The sequence below is a fragment of the Podarcis raffonei genome, chromosome 9 (assembly GCF_027172205.1).
Source record: "Podarcis raffonei isolate rPodRaf1 chromosome 9, rPodRaf1.pri, whole genome shotgun sequence".
In the NCBI taxonomy this organism is placed as follows: Eukaryota; Metazoa; Chordata; class Lepidosauria; order Squamata; family Lacertidae; genus Podarcis; species Podarcis raffonei.
The window spans coordinates 10244079-10264477 of record NC_070610.1 but is presented as its reverse complement, the minus strand read 5'-3'; the positions used below and the strand labels follow the sequence as shown (position 1 = coordinate 10264477).

General features: G+C 40.0%; 1 protein-coding gene across 7 annotated transcripts in view; it reads left to right on the top strand.

Annotated features, from left to right (window-relative positions):
- Positions 1-20399, top strand: part of LCORL (ligand dependent nuclear receptor corepressor like) — a 62135-nt gene that overhangs the window by 15950 nt on the left and 25786 nt on the right. For 5 of the 7 annotated variants that reach the window (XM_053402758.1, XM_053402760.1, XM_053402761.1 and 2 more), the window contains exons 2-6: positions 4211-4276; positions 11563-11642; positions 11849-11978; positions 14336-14590; positions 19433-19523. In XM_053402758.1, the coding sequence (XP_053258733.1) occupies positions 4211-4276; positions 11563-11642; positions 11849-11978; positions 14336-14590; positions 19433-19523 (622 nt within the window). The remainder of the gene's footprint in view (positions 1-4210; positions 4277-11562; positions 11643-11848; positions 11979-14335; positions 14591-19432; positions 19524-20399) is intronic. The other 2 variants (XM_053402759.1, XM_053402763.1) reach the window with 1 other exon arrangement.

The following is a 20399-nucleotide window of genomic DNA, read 5'->3' as shown; positions in this document are numbered from 1 at the left end:
AATAGTTGTCTGCCATAAGTATATAAATGTGGGGGTGGGGGGGTGTCCGTCTGTCTTAACTCAATATGTTATGTTGCAGCTTCAGCAAGTACCACAGTCACAGTTAAATATGTCTCTAACAGTATATCAAATTTATTAGAAGAACAGGCCTAACAACACAACCCTAACCATAACCCTAACACGGAAATAGATCCTACTGAAATATATCAAGGCAAATGGGATTGGGGGTGCAACCTAATTTACTATTTTTGAACAGTAACTCTCCACTTGCAAGAAAACATTTTTTTGCAGGACTGCCTGTACAGCTGAGCCTTCAGAATCCTGTTACATGAAAGGTTCTGGGTACCTGGGATGCCACATTTACCATGGCAAACCAAATATGTAAATGTTACTGCATTTTGCAGGCCTTTTAATATACAAAATTTGAGAATCTCACTAAAAGATTAATGTTAGCACCATCCCCTCCTTCTCCCTTCCTTGAAGGCTGCCATGTCCTCTCGAGTGTTTTCTTGTCCCAGCCAGTGTGAGTCCAATATTATGAGATTCATTACAATAAAACAACGAGGTGGCAGACTTACAAAGTGGGTTTAAATGAGTCTTTAAAATGTCATAATATTCATCCTAAATATTATTCCATAGTATTCCTTCGAAACATTGGGGTTTGGGGGAAGAGAGAAGGTCCCAAACATCTCCAAAGCATCCTTCCAGCGCTTCATTATGTAAACCAGAAAGGAATGCCCACAAATGGAGGAAATAAACTTGTTGCTAAAATAACAACAAAGCAACCTCCCATTCTTCCTTGATTCCCCCCCCCCCCCAGCAAAGCTCATTTTGCTTAAAGAATGTCCATATAAACCCTTTCTAAAATAAGGGGGTGGAGGAAGATGACCACCTGGAGGAGAAAGAAGAAGGGGAGACAGACCAAATCATGCCTTTCCTACCTGGGAGCAAAGAACAGAAAGCAAACTGAAAAATGTGTGCCTCATTAACAACAGGCAGCTTTTGGAATCCTCAGGAGGCTGGGAGCAACCCAGGCAGTTTGCTTTGTCTCCTGTAAAGTTGGATTCAAAGCTTCCCTCCTACCCACAAGAGATAAGTAATCCATTTAAACACGTGAAATAGCTTCACAGGTGGATTGTTTACTTATGCAAACAGTTCCACAATGGAGTGTCTCTAGCACAGGGGTCAGCCAACTTTTTCAGCAGGGGGTCTGTTCACTGTCCCTCAGACTTTGTGGGGAGCCGGACTATATTTTGGGGGTGGGATGGGAAATGAACGAATTCCTATGCCCCACAAATAACCTAGAGATGCATTTTAAATAAAAGGACACATTCTACTCATGTAAAAACACGGGCCTTAGTTTGCCTACCCGTGCTAGGCTAGCATATCAACAATAGTTGTTAACAGCTGCCCTTGCTATCCTGCAGTGGACATTACTTTCATGGGCAAATGAGGTGACTGCAATTCTTACCTTGGTCACTAGATGGTGATCTTAAGTTGCAAAAAAACACACGAAAAGTGACCAGTAATTTCGGACTGTGTGCAGTTGGCATGGCCAGTGGTCAGGAATGATGGGAGTTGTAGTCTAGCAACATCTGAAGATCCACAAGTCCCCCTGCCCCCAATTCATTCCAAACTGGTAACAAAAAATGATCCTGGCCATTGCTGCCACCTGCTACTCAGGTGGAGCAGCATCCAGTAATGTCCCCAACTTAAGCTGCAAACCTTCAGAGGACGTGTGACACCATCAAAGACCAGATTTATTGAAACTGGTCATGAATTTATTGAGTAAGTTTCTGTTAGTTTACCATCATGTATCCCAAAATGCCTCTTTTCTATAGGTAGCTAGCTAGAAGGGAAGGTTGGTAAAACTATGCAAATGTTAAAGATGCTTTCTGTTTTAAAACATTTACTGTATGTATATAATAAAACTGTAAGCAGTTGTGTGCTAAAAGACTTGCCCTTTAAACTGTTTTCAGTCTAGGTCTACTTTCAAACAAAGTTATAGTTGTGTTCTCTGCAACAAGCAGCATATGAATGGAAATTGGAGCTTTTGAAATTTTGCCTACCTCTTCAATGTTTACTGTCTTGCATATATCATTCTAGTATGGGAAGGGGCAGTATCTCTGGTGTGGGACATGTGTTCCTTCTGGGTAGTTTGTGCGCTCAGCTCTGGGCTCCAAGAAGCAAAATAGGTATTTGACTACTGGATGACATTTATATTTTCCTTTCCTGGTGTGGTTAATGCTGCCTTCTAGATTGCCTCCATTTTGGGCAAGCTGTACACTTCTTTGATTTGGCTTCCTGTTGTCTTTATAAACCATGCAAATGATGGCTGTCTCAAGAGGCTAGGTTATCATAACAGTAGTTTGTAAATAAAACTACCTTTACAATGTGTTATGACCATACATAGTAGCAAAGGTATATCAGAAGGGGGCCTCTGGATTCCTCCATTCATTAGGCTTTTAGCATATGCAATATAGGTAATGTTTGGTGATCCAAAACGTATGTGCAGCGTAAATATATGCTATACACCAGGGTTTCACAAACTTGGATCTCCAGCTGTTTTTGGACTATAACACCCATTATCCCTAGCTAGCAGGAGCAGTGGTCAAGGATGATAATTGTAGTCCAAAAATAGCTGGAGACCCAGGTTTGGGGAAGCCCAGCTTTGCACATTCTGCACGTGTAAAATAGGAAGATAGCTACTGGCCTTTCACTTATATACCAAGCCAGTGACAGTTGTGTTTTAAACTTACTGTATATGGCAACAATCACAGAGCTCCTGAGCTGGAGAAGAAGCTATTTGTGTAACAGAGGATCTTCCTCATCCAGTTTCGTACCTTGCCCAAATCAGCTATTAAACCAGGTTCCAAAATACTTAAATCTTAGAGGTGGAATGAGTAACAGCATAGCCTTGGTGTGTCCACAATTTAACTATCATTTGAGGGAAGAACAAGAAAGGAGGAGGCAGAATTCATTCCACTCTGTATATAAATTGTAGCTGTCATACTAACTTTGATCTTGCAAACTTTGCCAAACATTATCAAATAAATAATAATATAGATATCCAGTTAACACATAATATTAAACCAAACTGGTTGTGAATTCTTAAGAGTATTAAAATGTAAAATACACAGAAGAGAGATAATGTAGTACTGCAGTAAGACAGGGTTGGGTTGTAATTTTACTTCAGAGAAATATAGACAGTAACTCTTTTAATTTTTAAATAAACTTTGTAAATATTGAAGAATTGAACAATAAAGAGATCCTCTTATTAACCAACAATCCATATAATATGTTAATCCTAGCAGTACTATCTTTTAGGATGTGCCCAGTGTTGCCTGGATATTTTTAGAAACCAACAAATATTGTGAATTTTAAATGGATAGTGCAATTTGTGAGTTTGGACCCATCATGCCAAAAATTATGTCTAGTTACTCCAAAAGCATGTTTCAGTCCACCAGCTTGATTAAATATGAATCAAACATCCGAATGGCATCTTGGTGGTGATGAAGTCCTCCATCCCCACCACTGGAGTACAAGGACTGGGTTTGGTGATGATATCTCAAGACGCAAGCAAAACTATGTCAAATAAAGGGCAAAGACAAGTTTCAATGACATCCAGACTTCGACAAACAGCACTGTCCCCACCTTAAAAACCCTCTGCCAAGTATGGCAGTGTTACCTACACAGGTATCTAAACGTATAGTGAACAAACAAATGGACAGACAAAGCTTTCCCCAAAATATCTAGTAGATATCTTGGGAACAAAGCTCTGGAAATTCTATTTCTTGATCCTACAAGTCACAACATTGTGTGAAGGGATTTCAGAGATTTGGTGGGCTGGGACACACAATTTTAAGGGGGTGCAATTCACTGGAGTTCTCACACAAGCCATGATCTCTCCCCACACACACCCTAAATGCTCTATTCGGAGATGCATTTGTGGGCTGGGGGAGATTATGTACAAGGTTATCAATAATGTGGATGGTGCCATTCTATCAATAACTCTACTCCCCCAAAAAATACCACTTGGAAGAAGACATTGGAAGGGAAAAAGAAGATACCCACTAGCCAATTAGCACTGAGAAGAAACTCCATTTAGTGTCTTGTCCCCAAATGTAATTATATACTTTTCCCACTGCTACATTTGTGTAAATAACTTTTTGATGGAATTGTAAAATGTTTTAATTTTTCTTTTTGGTAGGTTTTGAAAGTATTTTAGAAGGGCTTTATGGACCAAGGCTACGAAGAGACCTCAGTTTATTTGAAGGTAAAAAAAAGTTTGAAGTGCTTAAAGGCTACCTTTAAATAATGTGACAATTTGAAACATGTTTTTGAAAAATAAGGAATTGTGATGGGGAATTTTAGTGTGTGTTCTCTACAAGTACTTTTCTATTTCTTTTAACCTTGATTTAAGAGTAGTTTAACGTCCTTGATTTAACATAAGTGTTCCTGATATTTTGTTCACTTTAGAATATTGAGACTGTTAAGTTTCTTTTTGGGCTGTTACCTAATGAAAGGAATAATAGGAATCGGTGTACTGCTAAGATTACTTTTGAACTAATTAAATATGATAACAGTAATGATTTTGCACCATTATTATCATAACTGAATAAAGTCTCACTTTTCTGAATCCTGTGCAAATGTATATTTGTAAAAATATATTTCTTTTAATAAATTATTGTTTAATTAAAAAAAAAAACTTTTTAAAAGAGAGTTGGTGCAGTGGCTGAGGACTAGATTCCAGAGTCAGCAGAATCAAGCAGTAAAGCTTTCCCCATGTTTATGGCTTCAACGCTATCGCTTCTGCCATGAAAAAAGATGTTAGCAGGGAAAATAACAAGAGACTTCAAAGAAGTCAGGAAGACTGCTTTTTGGGTGCCTTGTACATCAGTCTACTTGTTCTCTGTGTTGGGATTTGTTGGTTTTTCTCTACTGTGATTGGGAACTGCTTGGAAATGAATTGTCTGGGCAGGGCAGAGAGGAATAGAAGTGGCCTTGGTATGCATATTCCAAGGCAGGAGCAGATAGGGCTGGGGCAGAGAGATAGGCTTATGGGCAGAATGCTGGTAGACATTTGAGGGTTAAATCCCCTTCCCCATCTCATTGTCCTAGCAGCACCCCTTTTGTTTTTAAGCTTCTGTTTCTCAATTCAGGTCCATTAATAGATTTCATTCTTGATTAACATACTAAGCTAGTGTTTATCACAGAAGCCTGGTCAGAAGATGCTGAGTTAAAAGTCACCTTTATCCACTGGATTTTTCTGTGTTGCAGTATCTTAAACCTAGAAGATGGGTAGTGGAGATTCTGTTGCAATTTCACCATTTAAAAATTCTCTGGCAGTCATTTTGAATGTTCTTAAGGGTCAGTGTTAGAGATAAAACTGGGCTTCTGGTGGATGTATCACCCAATCTGCAGTCCAACAGTCTTCCTACCTAAGTTAGCTGGACGGTCTTAGTTTCCCAGGATTGTTTTCTGAGGGATTTCATCTATGCTGAGATCTACCGGTACTTGTCATGATAGTATTTCATGATCTCCATGACAGCTATGAGTCTGTCTGTTAATATCTGTCACCACTCAAGTGTCTGGACACAGTCTTGCTTTCATGTTTTGTGTTGACTGGGATGACAGTGATCCGAAGGTGGAATAACTTGTCATGGTTCCTTTGTCATGGCTGCAACACTACTTGGTAGGGTTTAGGCTTAGTGGACTTCCCCTCCTCTGTAGATATGGTTACCTACCTAAATACTCCACCTGCGGAGACAGACAAATCAAGCTGGTTTCCTAAAAGTTGTAGGGGATTTTCATGCCGCTACAGCTGACATTCCTCTTGAAACATAGTGATTTTTATAATTAGGAAATGGTCCAAGATGCTGTATTACTCCTGAGTATCCTTTCCTGTTGGAAAACACAATGACAGGAACAATAAAGGAAAATTTGTGAAGCATTTCACCAAAGACGGACTAAAGCCATTTCAAGTCTCCTCTCATTTTATAAGTTGTTTGTTTAATTTAAATATTGATAGACAGCATTTTCACATCTTGGTTGTGAAGTCAAGACAGTACCTCCACTTACCTTCATCTTGAACAGCAATATGAAGAACATAATAGTGACCTAACTTAGAAGATTGGAAAGGTTCTCTGAGATAATGTATATGAGGATGGCAAACATGCCTTCGCCCCTCCTGCTCCAGAGGATGCTGAACTACAGTCCTCATTATCCCATTATGACCATGCCGGCTAAGGCTGATAGGAGTTGTAGTTCAGCAAAATGCAGAACTCATTGGTTCAGCATACCTGATGTTTGCGGAACTCAACACTCATAAAAAGCATTATAAATGCTAAGCATTATTATTACTTTCATATAGTTTCACTGACATTCTTCTTGAAGGAAAGGAAGATATTAATTGGCCAGTACACAGTGGTCATCTGTCAATACCCATTTTACAAATGGAATGGCTTGCCTCTTTGAAACGCCGTCCTGGTGAGATATGCCTAATGCCAACTTTGTTTTCTTTTAGACACCAGGCAGAAATTAGATTGATGACCCAATCATTTAAAACATTTTTACTATCTTAAATGTTGTTGTTGTTGTTGTTGTTGTTGTTGTTGTTGTTTAGTCGTTTAGTCGTGTCCGACTCTTCGTGACCCCATGGACCAGAGCACGCCAGGCACCTCTGTCCTCCAATACTTCCCGCAGTTTGGTCAAACTCATGCTGGTAACCTCGAAAACACTATCCAACCATCTCGTCCTCTGTCGTCCCCTTCTCCTTGTGCCCTCCATCTTTCCCAGCATCAGTGTCTTCTCCAGGGAGTCTTCTCTTCTCATGAGGTGGCCAAAGTACTGGAGCCTCAGCTTCACAATCTGTCCTTCCAGTGAGCACTCAGGGCTGATTTCCTTAAAAATGGATGCATTTGATCTTCTTGCAGTCCATGGGACTCTCAAGAGTCTTCTCCAGCACCATAATTCAAAAGCATCAATTCTTCGGCGATCAGCCTTCTTTATGGTCCAGCTCTCACTTCCATACATCACTACTGGGAAAACCATGGCTTTAACTATACGGACCTTTGTTGGCAAGGTGACGTCTCTACTTCTCAAGATGCTGTCTAGGCCTGTCATTGCCCTTCTCCCAAGAAGCAGGCGTCTTTTAATTTCGTGGCTGCTGTCACCATCTGCAGTGATCATGGAGCCCAAGAAAGTAAAATCTCTCACTGCCTCCATTTCTTCCCCTTCTATTTGCCAGGAGGTGATGGGACCAGTGGCCATGATCTTCGTTTTTTTGATGTTGAGCTTCAGACCATATTTTGCGCTCTCCTCTTTCACCCTCATTAAAAGGTTCTTTAATTCCTCCTCACTTTCTGCCATCAAGGTTGTGTCATCTGCATATCTGAGGTTGTTGATATTTCTTCCGGCAATCTTAATTCCAGCTTGGGATTCATCCAGCCCAGCCTTTCGCATGATGTATTCTGCATATAAATTAAATAAGCAGGGAGACAAAATACAGCCTTGTCGTACTCCTTTCCCAATTTTGAACCAATCAGTTGTTCCATATCCAGTTCTAACTGTAGCTTCTTGTCCCACATAGAGATTTCTCAGGAGACAGATGAGGTGATCAGGCACTCCCATTTCATTAAGAACTTGCCATAGTTTGCTGTGGTCGACACAGTCAAAGGCTTTTGCATAGTCAATGAAGCAGAAGTAGATGTCTTTCTGGAACTCTCTAGCTTTCTCCATAATCCAGCGCATGTTTGCAATTTGGTCTCTGGTTCCTCTGCCTCTTCTAAATCCAGTTTGCATTTCTGGGAGTTCTCGATCCACATACTGCTTGAGCCTTCCTTGTAGAATTTTAAGCATAACCTTGCTAGCGTGTGAAATGAGTGCAATTGTGCGGTAGTTGGAGCATTCTTTGGCACTGCCCTTCTTTGGGACTGGGATGTAGACTGATCTTCTCCAATCTTCTGGCCACTGCTGAGTTTTCCAAATTTGCTGGCATATTGAGTGTAGCACCTTAACAGCATCATCTTTTAAAATTTTAAATAGTTCAGCTGGAATACCATCACTTCCACTGGCCTTGTTATTTGCAGTGCTTTCTAAGGCCCATTTGACTTCACTTTCCAGGATGTCTGGCTCAAGGTCAGCAACCACACTACCTGGGGTGTACGAGCCATCCATATCTTTCTGGTATAATTCCTCTGTGTATTCTTGCCACCTCTTCTTGATGTCTTCTGCTTCTGTTAGGTCCTTACCACTTTTGTCCTTTATTATGGTAATCTTTGTACGAAATGTTCCTTTCATATCTCCAATTTTCTTGAACAGATCTCTGGTTCTTCCCATTCTGTTGTTTTCCTCTATTTGTTTGCATTGCTCGTTTAAGAAGGCCTTCTTGTCTCTCCTTGCTATTCTTTGGAAATCTGCATTCAATTTCCTGTATCTATCACTATCTCCCTCGCATTTTGCTTGCCTTCTCTCCTCGGCCTCGTTGGACAGCCACTTTGCTTTCTTGCATTTCCTTTTCATTGGGATGATTTTCGTTGCTGCCTCCTGTACAATGTTACGAGCCTCCATCCATAGTTCTTCAGGCACTCTGTCCACCAAATCTAAATCCTTAAACCTGTTCCTCACTTCCACTGTGTATTCATAAGGGATTTGACTTAGATTGTATCTTACCGGCCCAGTGGTTTTTCCTACTTTCTTCAGTTTAAGCTTGAATTTTGCTATAAGAAGCTGATGATCTGAGCCACAGTCAGCTCCAGGTCTTGTTTTTGCTGACTGTATAGAGCTTCTCCATCTTTGGCTGCAGAGAATATAATCAATCTGATTTCGATGCTGCCCATCTGGTGATGTCCATGTGTAGAGTTGTCTCTTGTGTTGTTGGAAAAGCGTGTTTGTGATGACCAGCTTGTTCTCTTGACAGAACTCTATTAGCCTTTGCCCTGCTTCGTTTTGAACTCCAAGGCCAAACTTGCCAGTTGTTCCTTTTATCTCTTGACTCCCTACTTTAGCATTCCAATCCCCTATAATGAGAAGAACATCCTTCTTTGGTGTCACTTCTATAAGGTGTTGTAAGTCTTCATAGAATTGGTCAATTTCAGTTTCTTCTGCACCAGTAGTTGGTGCATAAACTTGGATTACTGTGATGTTAAAAGGTTTGCCTTGGATTCGTATCGAGATCATTCTATCATTTTTGAGACTGCATCCCAGTACAGCTTTCGCCACTCTTTTGTTGACTATGAGGGCCACTCCATTTCTTTTACGGGTTTCTTGCCCACAGTAGTAGATGTGATGGTCATCCGAACTGAATTCGCCCATTCCCGTCCATTTTAGTTCACTGATGCCCAGGATGTCAATATTTATTCTTGCCATCTCATTTTTGACCACCTCCAACTTACCCAGGTTCATGGTTCTTACATTCCAGGTTCCTATGCAATATTTTTCTTTACAGCATTGGACTTTCCTTTCGCTTCCAGGCATATCCGCAACTGAGCGTCCTTTCGGCTTTGGCCCAGCCGCTTCATCAGCTCTGGATCTACTTGTACTTGCCCTCCGCTCTTCCCCAGTAGCATGTTGGACGCCTTCCGACCTGAGGGGCTCATCTTCCAGCGTCATAACTTTTATATGCCTGTTGTCTTTGTCCATGGAGTTTTCTTGGCAAGGATACTGGAGTGGCTTGCCGGTTCCTCCTCCAGGTGGATCACGTTTGGTCGAAACTCTCCACTATGACCTGTTCATCTTGTGTGCCCTGCTCGGCGTAGTTCATAGCTTCTCTGAGTTCTTCAAGCCCCTTCGCCACGGCAAGGCAGTGATCCATGAAGGGGACTATCTTAAATAGCAACCCTCATTTGCCCACATTTTAAACTCTCAATTTATTGCACTTTTACCTGCTGTTTATTTTTTTTAATTGTTGTTTATATGCTGAATAGTTTATTATTCTTTGTGTTGTTTTTAGCCTTTGTAAACTGCATTGAAAGGCAATACATAAATGTTATAAATAAATAAATAATAAATAAATATAAATTTTAAAAAAATATAAGAAGAAAAAAATCTGTAAATACTTGCTTAAGAGAGCATACATTTTACTTTACGTACTAGCCTAGCAAGATATACAATCCTGCCATCTAAACATTTTAGAGGCCCATTTATTTCAGTGAAAAATATTTAAGAGATAAATGAGGTATCAAAATGTTTAGGTTTCATAAATCAGGATGATTTTATACGGAGAGATCTTGAAAAATTTTACATGATAGAATTTAGTGTTGTTATGAGTTTTCTCCTGCTACTGATTAAAGACAATAAGGTATGGTATATTGTATAGTTCAGTTGGAACTAATTTATGGTGACACAATTATTTTCTATAATTAAATTGCCCATCCTAATTTAGATACAGTATGGGATTTTCTAGTTTGGTGCTTTTCCACCATATATACCTGTTGAATTTAGTCCCTTTGGGATTTCTATAGATTAATAAGTGCTAGAAAGTGTTGTTTTATTTATTGGAGTGCAGACTCCAGCCAAGAAAATACACAGTGCTGAGTTCATTTGTTTTGATCTTTAAACAGCCAACATTTTCTCTAGTAGCAACTCAACTGCATCTGCTGCTATCTTGCTTATGCTGTCATGCCCCTTGCATTCTCCCAATTGGTTGACTAAGCAGGAGCTGACAATGGCATTTTCATCACCTCCTTAACAGAGTACTACTCTGCCTTCTAGGTACTAGAAAAAAATCCTAGTGTTAGAAACAGAATTAGCTGGTGCTAGACTCTTAGTCTTTATGCTAGTGTGTTAAATTTTGTAAACAAACACAACCCAATCTGAATGAAGTATGGAGAAATATTCAAAGTTCCTTAAAGCAAATACAGTGGTACCTCGAGTTACAAATGCTTCAGGTTACAAACTCCGCTAGCCTGGAAGAGTTACCTTGAGTTGAGAACTTTGCCCCAGGATGAGAATGGAAATCGTGTGCTGGCGGCCGCAAGAGGTCCCATTAGCAAAAGCACGCCTCTAGTTAATAACAGTTTCAGGTTAAGAACGGACCTCTGGAACAATTTAAGCTCGTAACTAGAGGTACCACTGTAACTTGTGTTTCACATTTCCAATATTAGAGGGGAGAATACATCTCAGTGGGTTCAATAGAGAGTGTTATATTCGAATCCTATGCATGTTTATTCAAAAATAAGTTTCATGGGGCATACTCCCAAGTTAGGTAGAGGTAGCAGAGGTAGCCAACATGAGGGCATCCTGGGGTTTGGGATTGCAGCCTTAGTCATTCTTAGTTCCCACTGAAATCTGGAATTTAAGTTTTGTCATAGTTACTTGCACTTAGGCTCCATTGAATTAAACAGAAAAAGTCACTAATCTGCTTGGGCTCCAAACTAATACAGTATATCTTTTTGAAAACAATGTGTTGTGTACATATGCAATCTTCTCATGGTGACAGCTCATTGTAAAAGTATCTCTTCTTAAGAATAGTTAAACAGACAATTGCCTTTGGTAGTAGTCAATTATAAGTTTCTTTAACACTTTATTTTTATAATTATTTTTTTTAAATTCCCCCTCTAGACTGTGAACCAGAAGAAGTGGCTGACTGGTCTATGGATGAAAAATGTTCCTTTTGTAATTTACATAAAGACACAGTCAGTGTGAGTATGTGTGCTATAAATTGTTGAAAGAGATGGTTTCTAATATATTTATTAAAATCTTATTTGAATTCAAATTATTTTACAGTATAAAGGATCTGATGAATGCATATTTTTAAAATGGAAAGCCTTCTTAATCTTAGTCACTATTTGCAAACTTTTAGAGCCATAATTTACCCATATTTAGAAGTGTTCTTTATACCTTTTAGGATCATACAACAATTATTGGTTCTTTGCAGTCAACACCTACAGAGGAACTATCATCTCAGGGCCAGTCCAACACTGATAAAATTGAGTGCCAAGCAGAGAATTACCTAAATGCACTCTTTCGCAAGAAAGGTAATATTACTTCAATTGATGCCATAATTGATTGTATTTGTCTAGTAATTCTTTTGAATCACTTTCTTTTTTATTTTTATTAAGTACAAATTAGAAAACATACATATTTACAACAAAAGAAAATACAAAGGAAAAAGAAAATATACATAACCAAGGAAAAAAATTAGAGAATCACTTTCAACACGCAACCCTGCAATTGGATATTGCCATCCCTTTGCAATTTTCATATGTTCTGTTTCCCATTGCTAGGTCTGTCCCAGTGTAGCTTTAGATTCTTCTTTTTTTAAAAAAACAAAATTTAATTTTCTAATTTCCAAAATTTTCTAATGGTAAGCATTTCTGATGCACTCACCTTATGCTAAAGCTACTTTAAGGGGGAACTGGTTATGGGGTGGGCCTCCCTTTTGGTTGGCATAGAATTGTATGCAGGATGGTCCTGTATCTATGCTGGAGCTACTTGTGGGAGAGCAAAGGGAGAGTAGTTAGCAGTAGTCAGCAGCCTGAACACATACACTTCATAGAATGCATGACTGTTTCCATAATTTCTTGCCTTTTTGAGCAAATATACACTAGGCTTTTCAGTCAAGGGCATGGATGGTGGTGTACACCTCTGCTTTTCAGGCATTATTTATTTAGCACATAATATATAACTGCAATATAACATGATTTTCTGCCTGAGAATCCAAGAGTAATGGCAGCTTCTGGAGCATACCAAAATTATGCATCAGATCCTGTAGGGCTAAACAAAAGCCAATCAAGTGTGGGTACCTCATTTACTTTGCAGGAATTTCTAGATCTAATAATCTTCATGTTGTCTTCAATTTTAGTTTGACAGCTTTCATGTAATATATGCATGACTATATACTCTTGTGCAAATTAGAGCTGGACAATGTATCAATACATTGTCAAAAATCAGTTTGAAGTTCACATTGTGGTAACACTTTCATAATATGCAACATGGCGATATATCGCGAATTACAACGTCTGTGTTTGCTATGTAAAAAATTGTGATGTGGGGAAAACCGTGAAGCCAGTTATCACGGTGCCTTCTGCCCCTGTTACTCTGTACCATAAAATAACAGTTGTAAAAATATGTTAAAGGTAAGTAAACATGTATCCATTTTATAACCCTAAGTCAGTGATGGCCAAACTTGGCCCTCTAGCTGTTTTGGGACTACAATTCCCATCATCCCTGACTGCTGGTCCTGTTAGCTAGGTATGATGGGAGTTGTTGTCCCAAAACAGCTGGAGGGCCAAGTTTGACCATCACTGCCCTAAGTAATAGCAGTTTCCAGGACATTACCCCATTCACCTCTACATAGTTACATCCTTATTTCAGACTTCGTGTTATATTGGTATATCACAATGTTGAAAGCCAGACATCGTTCAGCCCTAGTGCCAATTAAGCTTTTCCTACTACAGTATTACATGTTTCTGCCTATTTTTGTAGTAGCAAACATCGATCCTTAAAATCAGTTTGCAAGTGGGGCAGGGATATTGCTTTATTAATACCTTTTTTTGTAAACTACCTTGAATGGAAAAATGGTGGGATATAAATACTTTTTGAAAAGTAAATTAATGTCCTGCTCAGATGATAGCAGTAATTCAGAATGCATGGGCAAAGTACTTTCTGCTGGGTACGAGGGTAAGGGGTGAAGGTTGTCTATTCATGGAAGCTTCTCATGCAAGATTCCTGCAATGCAGGGGGTTGGGCTAGCCAACTCTTGGGGTTCCTTCCAATTCTATGCAGTTGAGGACTTTCTAGCCCAGATTTTCTATATTTTGTGAGCTGCAGAAGCAGCTGCCTCTTCGGCATTGAAGATATTAGAACAAAAACTAGATAAATATTTTACTACATATTCTCTTGTGTATATTTGTATTCTTTCTTTTGGATTTTAGCCCTTGAGTTGAGCCGACAGGACTTACTGAAAATGTTGAATTAACTGCTATTATTTAAATAAGTGAAATCTGTAGAGCATAGTCCAGGGGTCAGCAAACTTTTTCAGCAGGGGGCGGCTCTACTGTCCCTTGGACCTTGTGGGGGGGCTGGACTATATTTTTATTGGGGGGTGAACAAATTCCTATGCCCCACAAATAACCCAGAGATGCATTTTAAATAAAAGGACACATTCTACTCATGGAAAAACACACTGATTCCTGGACCATCCGCGGGCCGGATTTAGAAGGCGATTGGGCTGGATCCGGCCCCCGGGCCTTAGTTTGCCTACCCATGGCATAGACCGACAACTTTATAAATGTTCCATCGGAGAATTAAGTCTTGATGCAGACGGATAAAGCAAATGCAGTAAATGTGTTTATTCTAATTCATATGTTTATTTGCTATTATTTTCCTACAGATCTTCCTCAGAACTGTGATCCTAACATTCCCTTAGTTGCTCAGGAATTAATGAAAAAGATGATCCGTCAATTTGCAATTGAATACATTTCAAAAAGTAGTAAAATGCAAGAAAATAGAAACGGTTCGTCATATGAAACAAGTCTGATATGTAAAGGTATCCAAATGAACCAAACAGAAAATTCATTTCAGGAAGAACAGGATAGCCCTCTAGACCTCACTGTGAATCGAATACAAGAGCAGAATACTCAGCAAGGTAAATTTCTTTTTTGTTGTTTGCTTGATGTGATTAGGAATGAAATTCATTGAGTTTTAGAATAAATAAGAAAGCTATCTTGAATACAGTTTCACTTACTATTATCTATACAAAATAATTTGTAAAGATAGGTGCCACAAGCCACAGATCATACATGATTTTCTTGCACGTATGGCTGCACCATATTTAAATGAGCAGATTTTAAACACACCTGTTCACATTGAGTTTTTTAAAATGAATTGAGAACCTCTTGGAATATATCTCTTAAGTAGTTGCTGGAGTAGGGGATTTAAAATGTAACCAGTTTGTAACCAGTTGCTGTGGGAGTCATCCACTTCCTTCCTTTGCCACCAGCACTTCCCGTAGACTCTGAATCCAAGTGAAAGCAAGCAAGAGGGAAGCGAGATTACTGTGTTTATTGTCCCACACACAGCATAAGAAAAGCACTGATTTTCTTCCCTGCTGCAGCTCCTAGATACAAAGGCCCAGTGAGAAAGTCCAGTGAGAGAATCACAGCCACTGTATCAGGTTCTGTGGCTTCTGCCTTTAAAAACCAGTAAAAAGAGAAAACAGATTGATGGGAGGGTAGCCAGCCCTAGCTTACTGCCCCTGAAATCGCATGTGCTGGCTACACCTGCAGTGAAAATTGCAGAGGACAATATAATTTGCCACTTGGGTGCTTACCCATGGAAAGCTGCCAGCTACTTAGTGCAGGCAAGTGGCAAATTACAAGACTGAATTGCGTTATTTCTGCTAAATGTGCTGTCAGCCACAAATGAAGATTGAAAGTATAGTTAGTTGGGCATAATGATTAACCTTGATGTTCTTTCAGAGTTGTAAGCATTGTTCTCTGTTTTTGTTTTTTAAAATATCCCTCTTAAATTGACCATATATCCAAATCAAACCAGGAAGGGGCAGCTCACATGAAGTTCATTTGTAATTTAGTTCTAACCAGGGCTTCATGAAAGAAATAAGGAGATAGTTCTTCCAAAGTCAAGTCACTGATTTCAGTGAAAGGGAGTTAAGTATTGCAGCTTCTTCATGTAAATTAGTGCATCTTTAAAGTTATTTATTTAAAAATGCAGAACAAAGAGTTAGTAGTAACCGTTTTATTTTTCAAAATGCCATTAAAGAGAATTAATACTGAGCAAGTTAGCATCCTTAGGTCTTAATTATCCTTTTGTTGGATGGATTAATATATGGACTTTTGCAGACACAAAATAAATTGTTGGTAGTATATAAATGTCTTGTCCTTATTCCATTGCTATAACCTCTTTAAATAGAAGGAATAAGACTGTTCACAGACATATACCGTATTTTTTGCACCATAACACTCACTTTTTTCCTCCTAAAAAGTAAGAGGAAATGTCTGTGCGTGTTATGGAGTGAATGCCTACGGATGGCGGGGGGATCTGCTGCAGTCGTGAGCAGAGGATCCATGGTTCCCCTTCCTTCCCTCCTCCGTGGCTCGCTTTGAAACAGCAAAGCGGGAGAAGAGCGATTGAGTGGGGAGGAGAGAGGGACAGAGAGCCTGCTTGCTTTAAAGGAGCAAAGCGGGAGAGGAGAGGAGCCGCTTACACGAGTCCAGAGCTGTTTTTTTCAGTGAGCCGGGGAGGAGGGAGAGAAGCAGAGCCTTTAAAGGAGCAAAGCGGGAGAGGAGAGGAGCCTTCTCCTCTTATACCCCTCTTCTGCATCCTTCTCCACCCACCCCACACGTGTTCCTTGTCCCTTCTGTGTTTTTCCTTCCCTCCCCACTTAAAACGTGGTTACAAAGCACAGATCCACATGGATCCTCAGGATTTTTGCACTGGGTATTCCCAAATTCACCATCAGATCATATAGCGTGTCCATGGCTACAGCTTGCACCAAAAAAATCATGCACCCACTGTTGCCTGGGGCCGCAGTGGTGCAAAAACGTGGTTACAAAGCATGGATCCACATGGATCCTGAGGATTGTTGCATTGGGCTACCCCAAACTCACCGTCAGATCACATGTCTGTGGCCACAGCATGAACCACAAAAATCATATATCCACTGTTTCGTTTAGAATATTTTTTTTCTTGTTTTCCTCCTCTAAAAACTATGTGCGTGTTATGGTCGGGTGCGGGTTATAGAGCGAAAAATACGGTACTTATTTAGTGAAAAATTATTTTGTTGTATAAATTTGCCTCTTTTTGACTTTCAACATTGGGGGTGGGGGTTTGTAGTAGGAGTCATACTTACCTGTGTTAATGCATCTTCTCTACAGCTGCTGTTTTCATTTTCAGAAAATGCGCTTTCTGAAAATGTGGTTTTATTCCAAGCAGCATGATGGGGTTGGGGGTTGCAGCAGCTGTACGAATGGGCCATGAAGCAGGGGATTTCTCTTTAGCCTAAATTTTAGATATCTTAATGAGTAGAAGAGGAGAAGGACTGCATTGAGCAATGAAGATTGAGGGAGTAAAACTTAATACCCTCCAGGTGTGTACAGTGCCAAAGAGCTGGCCCTTTTGTGCAGTGAAATGGGTTGTAAGCATGTTATTGATACTTCCATTGTACAATAGAACAAAGTCAAATGGCTGAAAATGCTGACAGGTATAAATTTTATATATCATATTAGCAATGGCTGTTATAAAAAGTAGTTATTAAAGACACATTGAAATAATAACTTGCACCTCAGCCAGGCAGATGAAGATGATGTCCTATAGGCCTCAGGAGTGGGGATTTGGTCCAACTATCGTACTGGATCCTTAATTTCCTACCTGGCTCTGGGTCAACTTTGACAGGTGCCCAGAATTGCAAATACACCTGTTCACCACTTGCTTTGGTCAGACCTTGCTATTCCTCCACATTGCCTATCAAATACCTGAAGAGTACTAATGACCAGGCACTTCTCAGGATGGGTTACACTTATACTCATTTCTGATATCTGAAATTTAGGCTAAAGAGAAATCCCCCATTTCCAACCCATTTGTTCAACCTACACTTTGAAATGGCTGAGTATCTGTAACTATCTGCCAAGATATTCTCTTTAAAGCTATATAATTAAGGATATGCCTCCCAGTGCTTTTCTGCTAAGCTGCAGCATTTTTCCTAAGTTAAACATGGCATGCACCCAGGGGCATCTTACCCACAGAGGGGCACCGGGGCGCCAAGTTCTGGAGGGCACCAGGGAGGAGGCAGAGGCTGGACGTGGCGCCTCCTGGCATCAGCTCATCGCCCTCGCCCACCTCCTCCATGCCGCGCCGAAGCTGCACCCACAGCCTCCGTCTGCCGTGGCCACTGTGACACGAAGCAGCCAGTTGAGCCGGGAGATGCAACGTCCAGCCTTCGCCTCTTCCCCGCTGGAGGAGCTGCCCTCCAGCTGCTGTCCAGCTCCTCCAACCCCGCAAGCAGCGCCGTCCTCCCTTAAAAACTCTGGGGAACGGGGAGGGGGGTACGCCACCAGAGGGAGCTTTGCACCACGGCGCCGGATTAAGGCTACCAACTATTGTGCCACTGCCATGTAATTATGAATATGGCAATATGAGAAGTAGCTTTCTGTCATCTCATTATGTAGCTCATTTACTCATCTTAATGGTATATATTCTAATTGCATAATTTATATATATCTGCCATCAGTTCAATGTAAAACATATATGTAGCAGAATGAGATGGTAGGATGGGCAGTATCATTTCAGGTTGCTGGTGGGCAATCACATTTTTAAATGTTCCTGTGTATAAAATCTTCCTGCAATTAGAAGGTTAGCATATTGTGAAACAGACTGGATTAGTACCTTTCTCTCTGGTATGCTAGGTTTTAACTTGCTGAAAATCTTTAAACATGGATAGGTAAAGGTAAAGGGACCCCTGACAGTTAAGTCCAGTTGCGAACGACTCTGGGGTTGCGGTGCTCATCTCGCTTTACTGGCTGAGGGAGCCGGCATTTGTCCGCAGACAGCTTCCAGGTCATGTGGCATGGATAGGGAACAGTGGCGTAGCGTGGGTTGTCAGCACCCGGGGCAAGGCAAGTAATTTGCGCCCCCTAACCCGTGGATTTGCACCCCCTAACCCTAACCCCCAGATGTTGCACCTGGTGCGTCCGGCCCCCCCTGCACCCCCCACGCTACGCCACTGATAGGGGAGCATTAAAAAAGCATTCTTCATCTCCAGGCATTCTCATTCTGCTGCATGTATAGATCAGGCTTGTATGTGGAACTTGGAACCCTATTTGGCCCCGGGGCTGGGGACATACATGACCTGCACCATAGGTCACCAACCTTTCTAGATCTGTGAGCACATTTTGAAAACCCGAGAAACTGTCATGGGCCCTCATCACACACCACTACAGCACATGCATGCTCCAAGGGCACTCATATTTCTCTCCACTGGCAGTAATTAGTCTTGAAAGAAACGTTTTAGCTTTTTCAATCTTAAAGGGGAGTAATTTTCCTAGAGAGTGCAGTTGGGGAAGGCATGGTTAACCCTCACTCCCCAGCTGTAATCTACAGGAAGATCACATGCACCTCAGCAAAAACTAGGCTTGAAAAAAGCCTTCTCTTGGAGCCAAGCCTAATTGTAGCAGGGTAAGGGTGACTTTGAGGAACTGGTGAATGAAGAATTAATCATGTTGACAACCTACAAATTGAGGCCTACAAATTGGTAGATCTTGCCTACAGTGGCCCGACCATTGTACTTTGATGTTTTGTAAAGTTAGAGATAGCAACAACAACATATCTTTATTACTGTCGTAGACCAGCGTAAGGAGGTTCGGGTACAATAATTTAGAGATAGCTTTTTGATGAAAAGGAACATTAAAATGAATTTTGTTACTGTAAAGGAAACCTATTACCTAAGTAATCCTTATACTGTTTGCTATTACAATAGGGGATGGAGTGCTAGATCTTTCTACAAAGAAAACAAGCTTGGAACAGTCAGCATATGATGGATCTTGTTCTGAAAATTCTGTGTCTGGGTAAGCAAATAAACATTATTTTTGTTTTGTTAAACGTAATAAATGGAAATTAAATTTTAAGCTTGAAAACATATTTCTTTTGTAACCGATTTCTGTAAAATGTTTACTGACACATGTTTTGCTTTTGCCAAAGAGTTTCACTCATAATTGTGTGTTCATATATAACTCATATGTTTCATTTTGTGTTTTTCACATTTTTCTGTTAAAGAAAAGTTATCAGAACAATCACCAAACTTTACTGAATGCTTACATACATAAGGAAACTAGGCTATTGAAGAAAATTTATTCTTCATGATTTAGAGACAAAGAAAAATATTTACATTTTAATAGTAGAAAGTTTTTTTAAAAACAGCTATACTCCTTATTGTTTCCTAGTGAAAGAGAGAGCTCTTGATGGCCATTCTTGCATTTTGATACTACCACTCGTGTCATGCTGCTGAGAGACCCATTTATTATTAGATGTTTAATGTGCTGAAATGTACTATTTACTGAAATAATAGTTAAATAACAGATTTTATAATTTTAGCATCCTTCCATCAATAGCAGGCTCTTTTTGTCAATTGTGCTTTTTGCAAACTTTTTTTTTAAAAAAAGACTAACAGTTCAATAGAATTATTCCATGTTGTTTTAAAATTGCTTGTTTTTTCAGATAGTCGTGGGGGAAAAAATAGATCATTTTATTAGCAATTAGGATGTAAGATTAGGACTTAATTGCAAAACTGAAAAATTAGTTGGATGTCTTAATATGTTTTCTGTTAGTAGTTGCAACGAAGTTTCTATGAGGGGGTTGACTCTTTTATTACTTGTTTAGCGGTAACGTCACGTTTCTACTAACAAAACTCCTTTTGGATGGGGGCATTCAATGGATGTTAAATT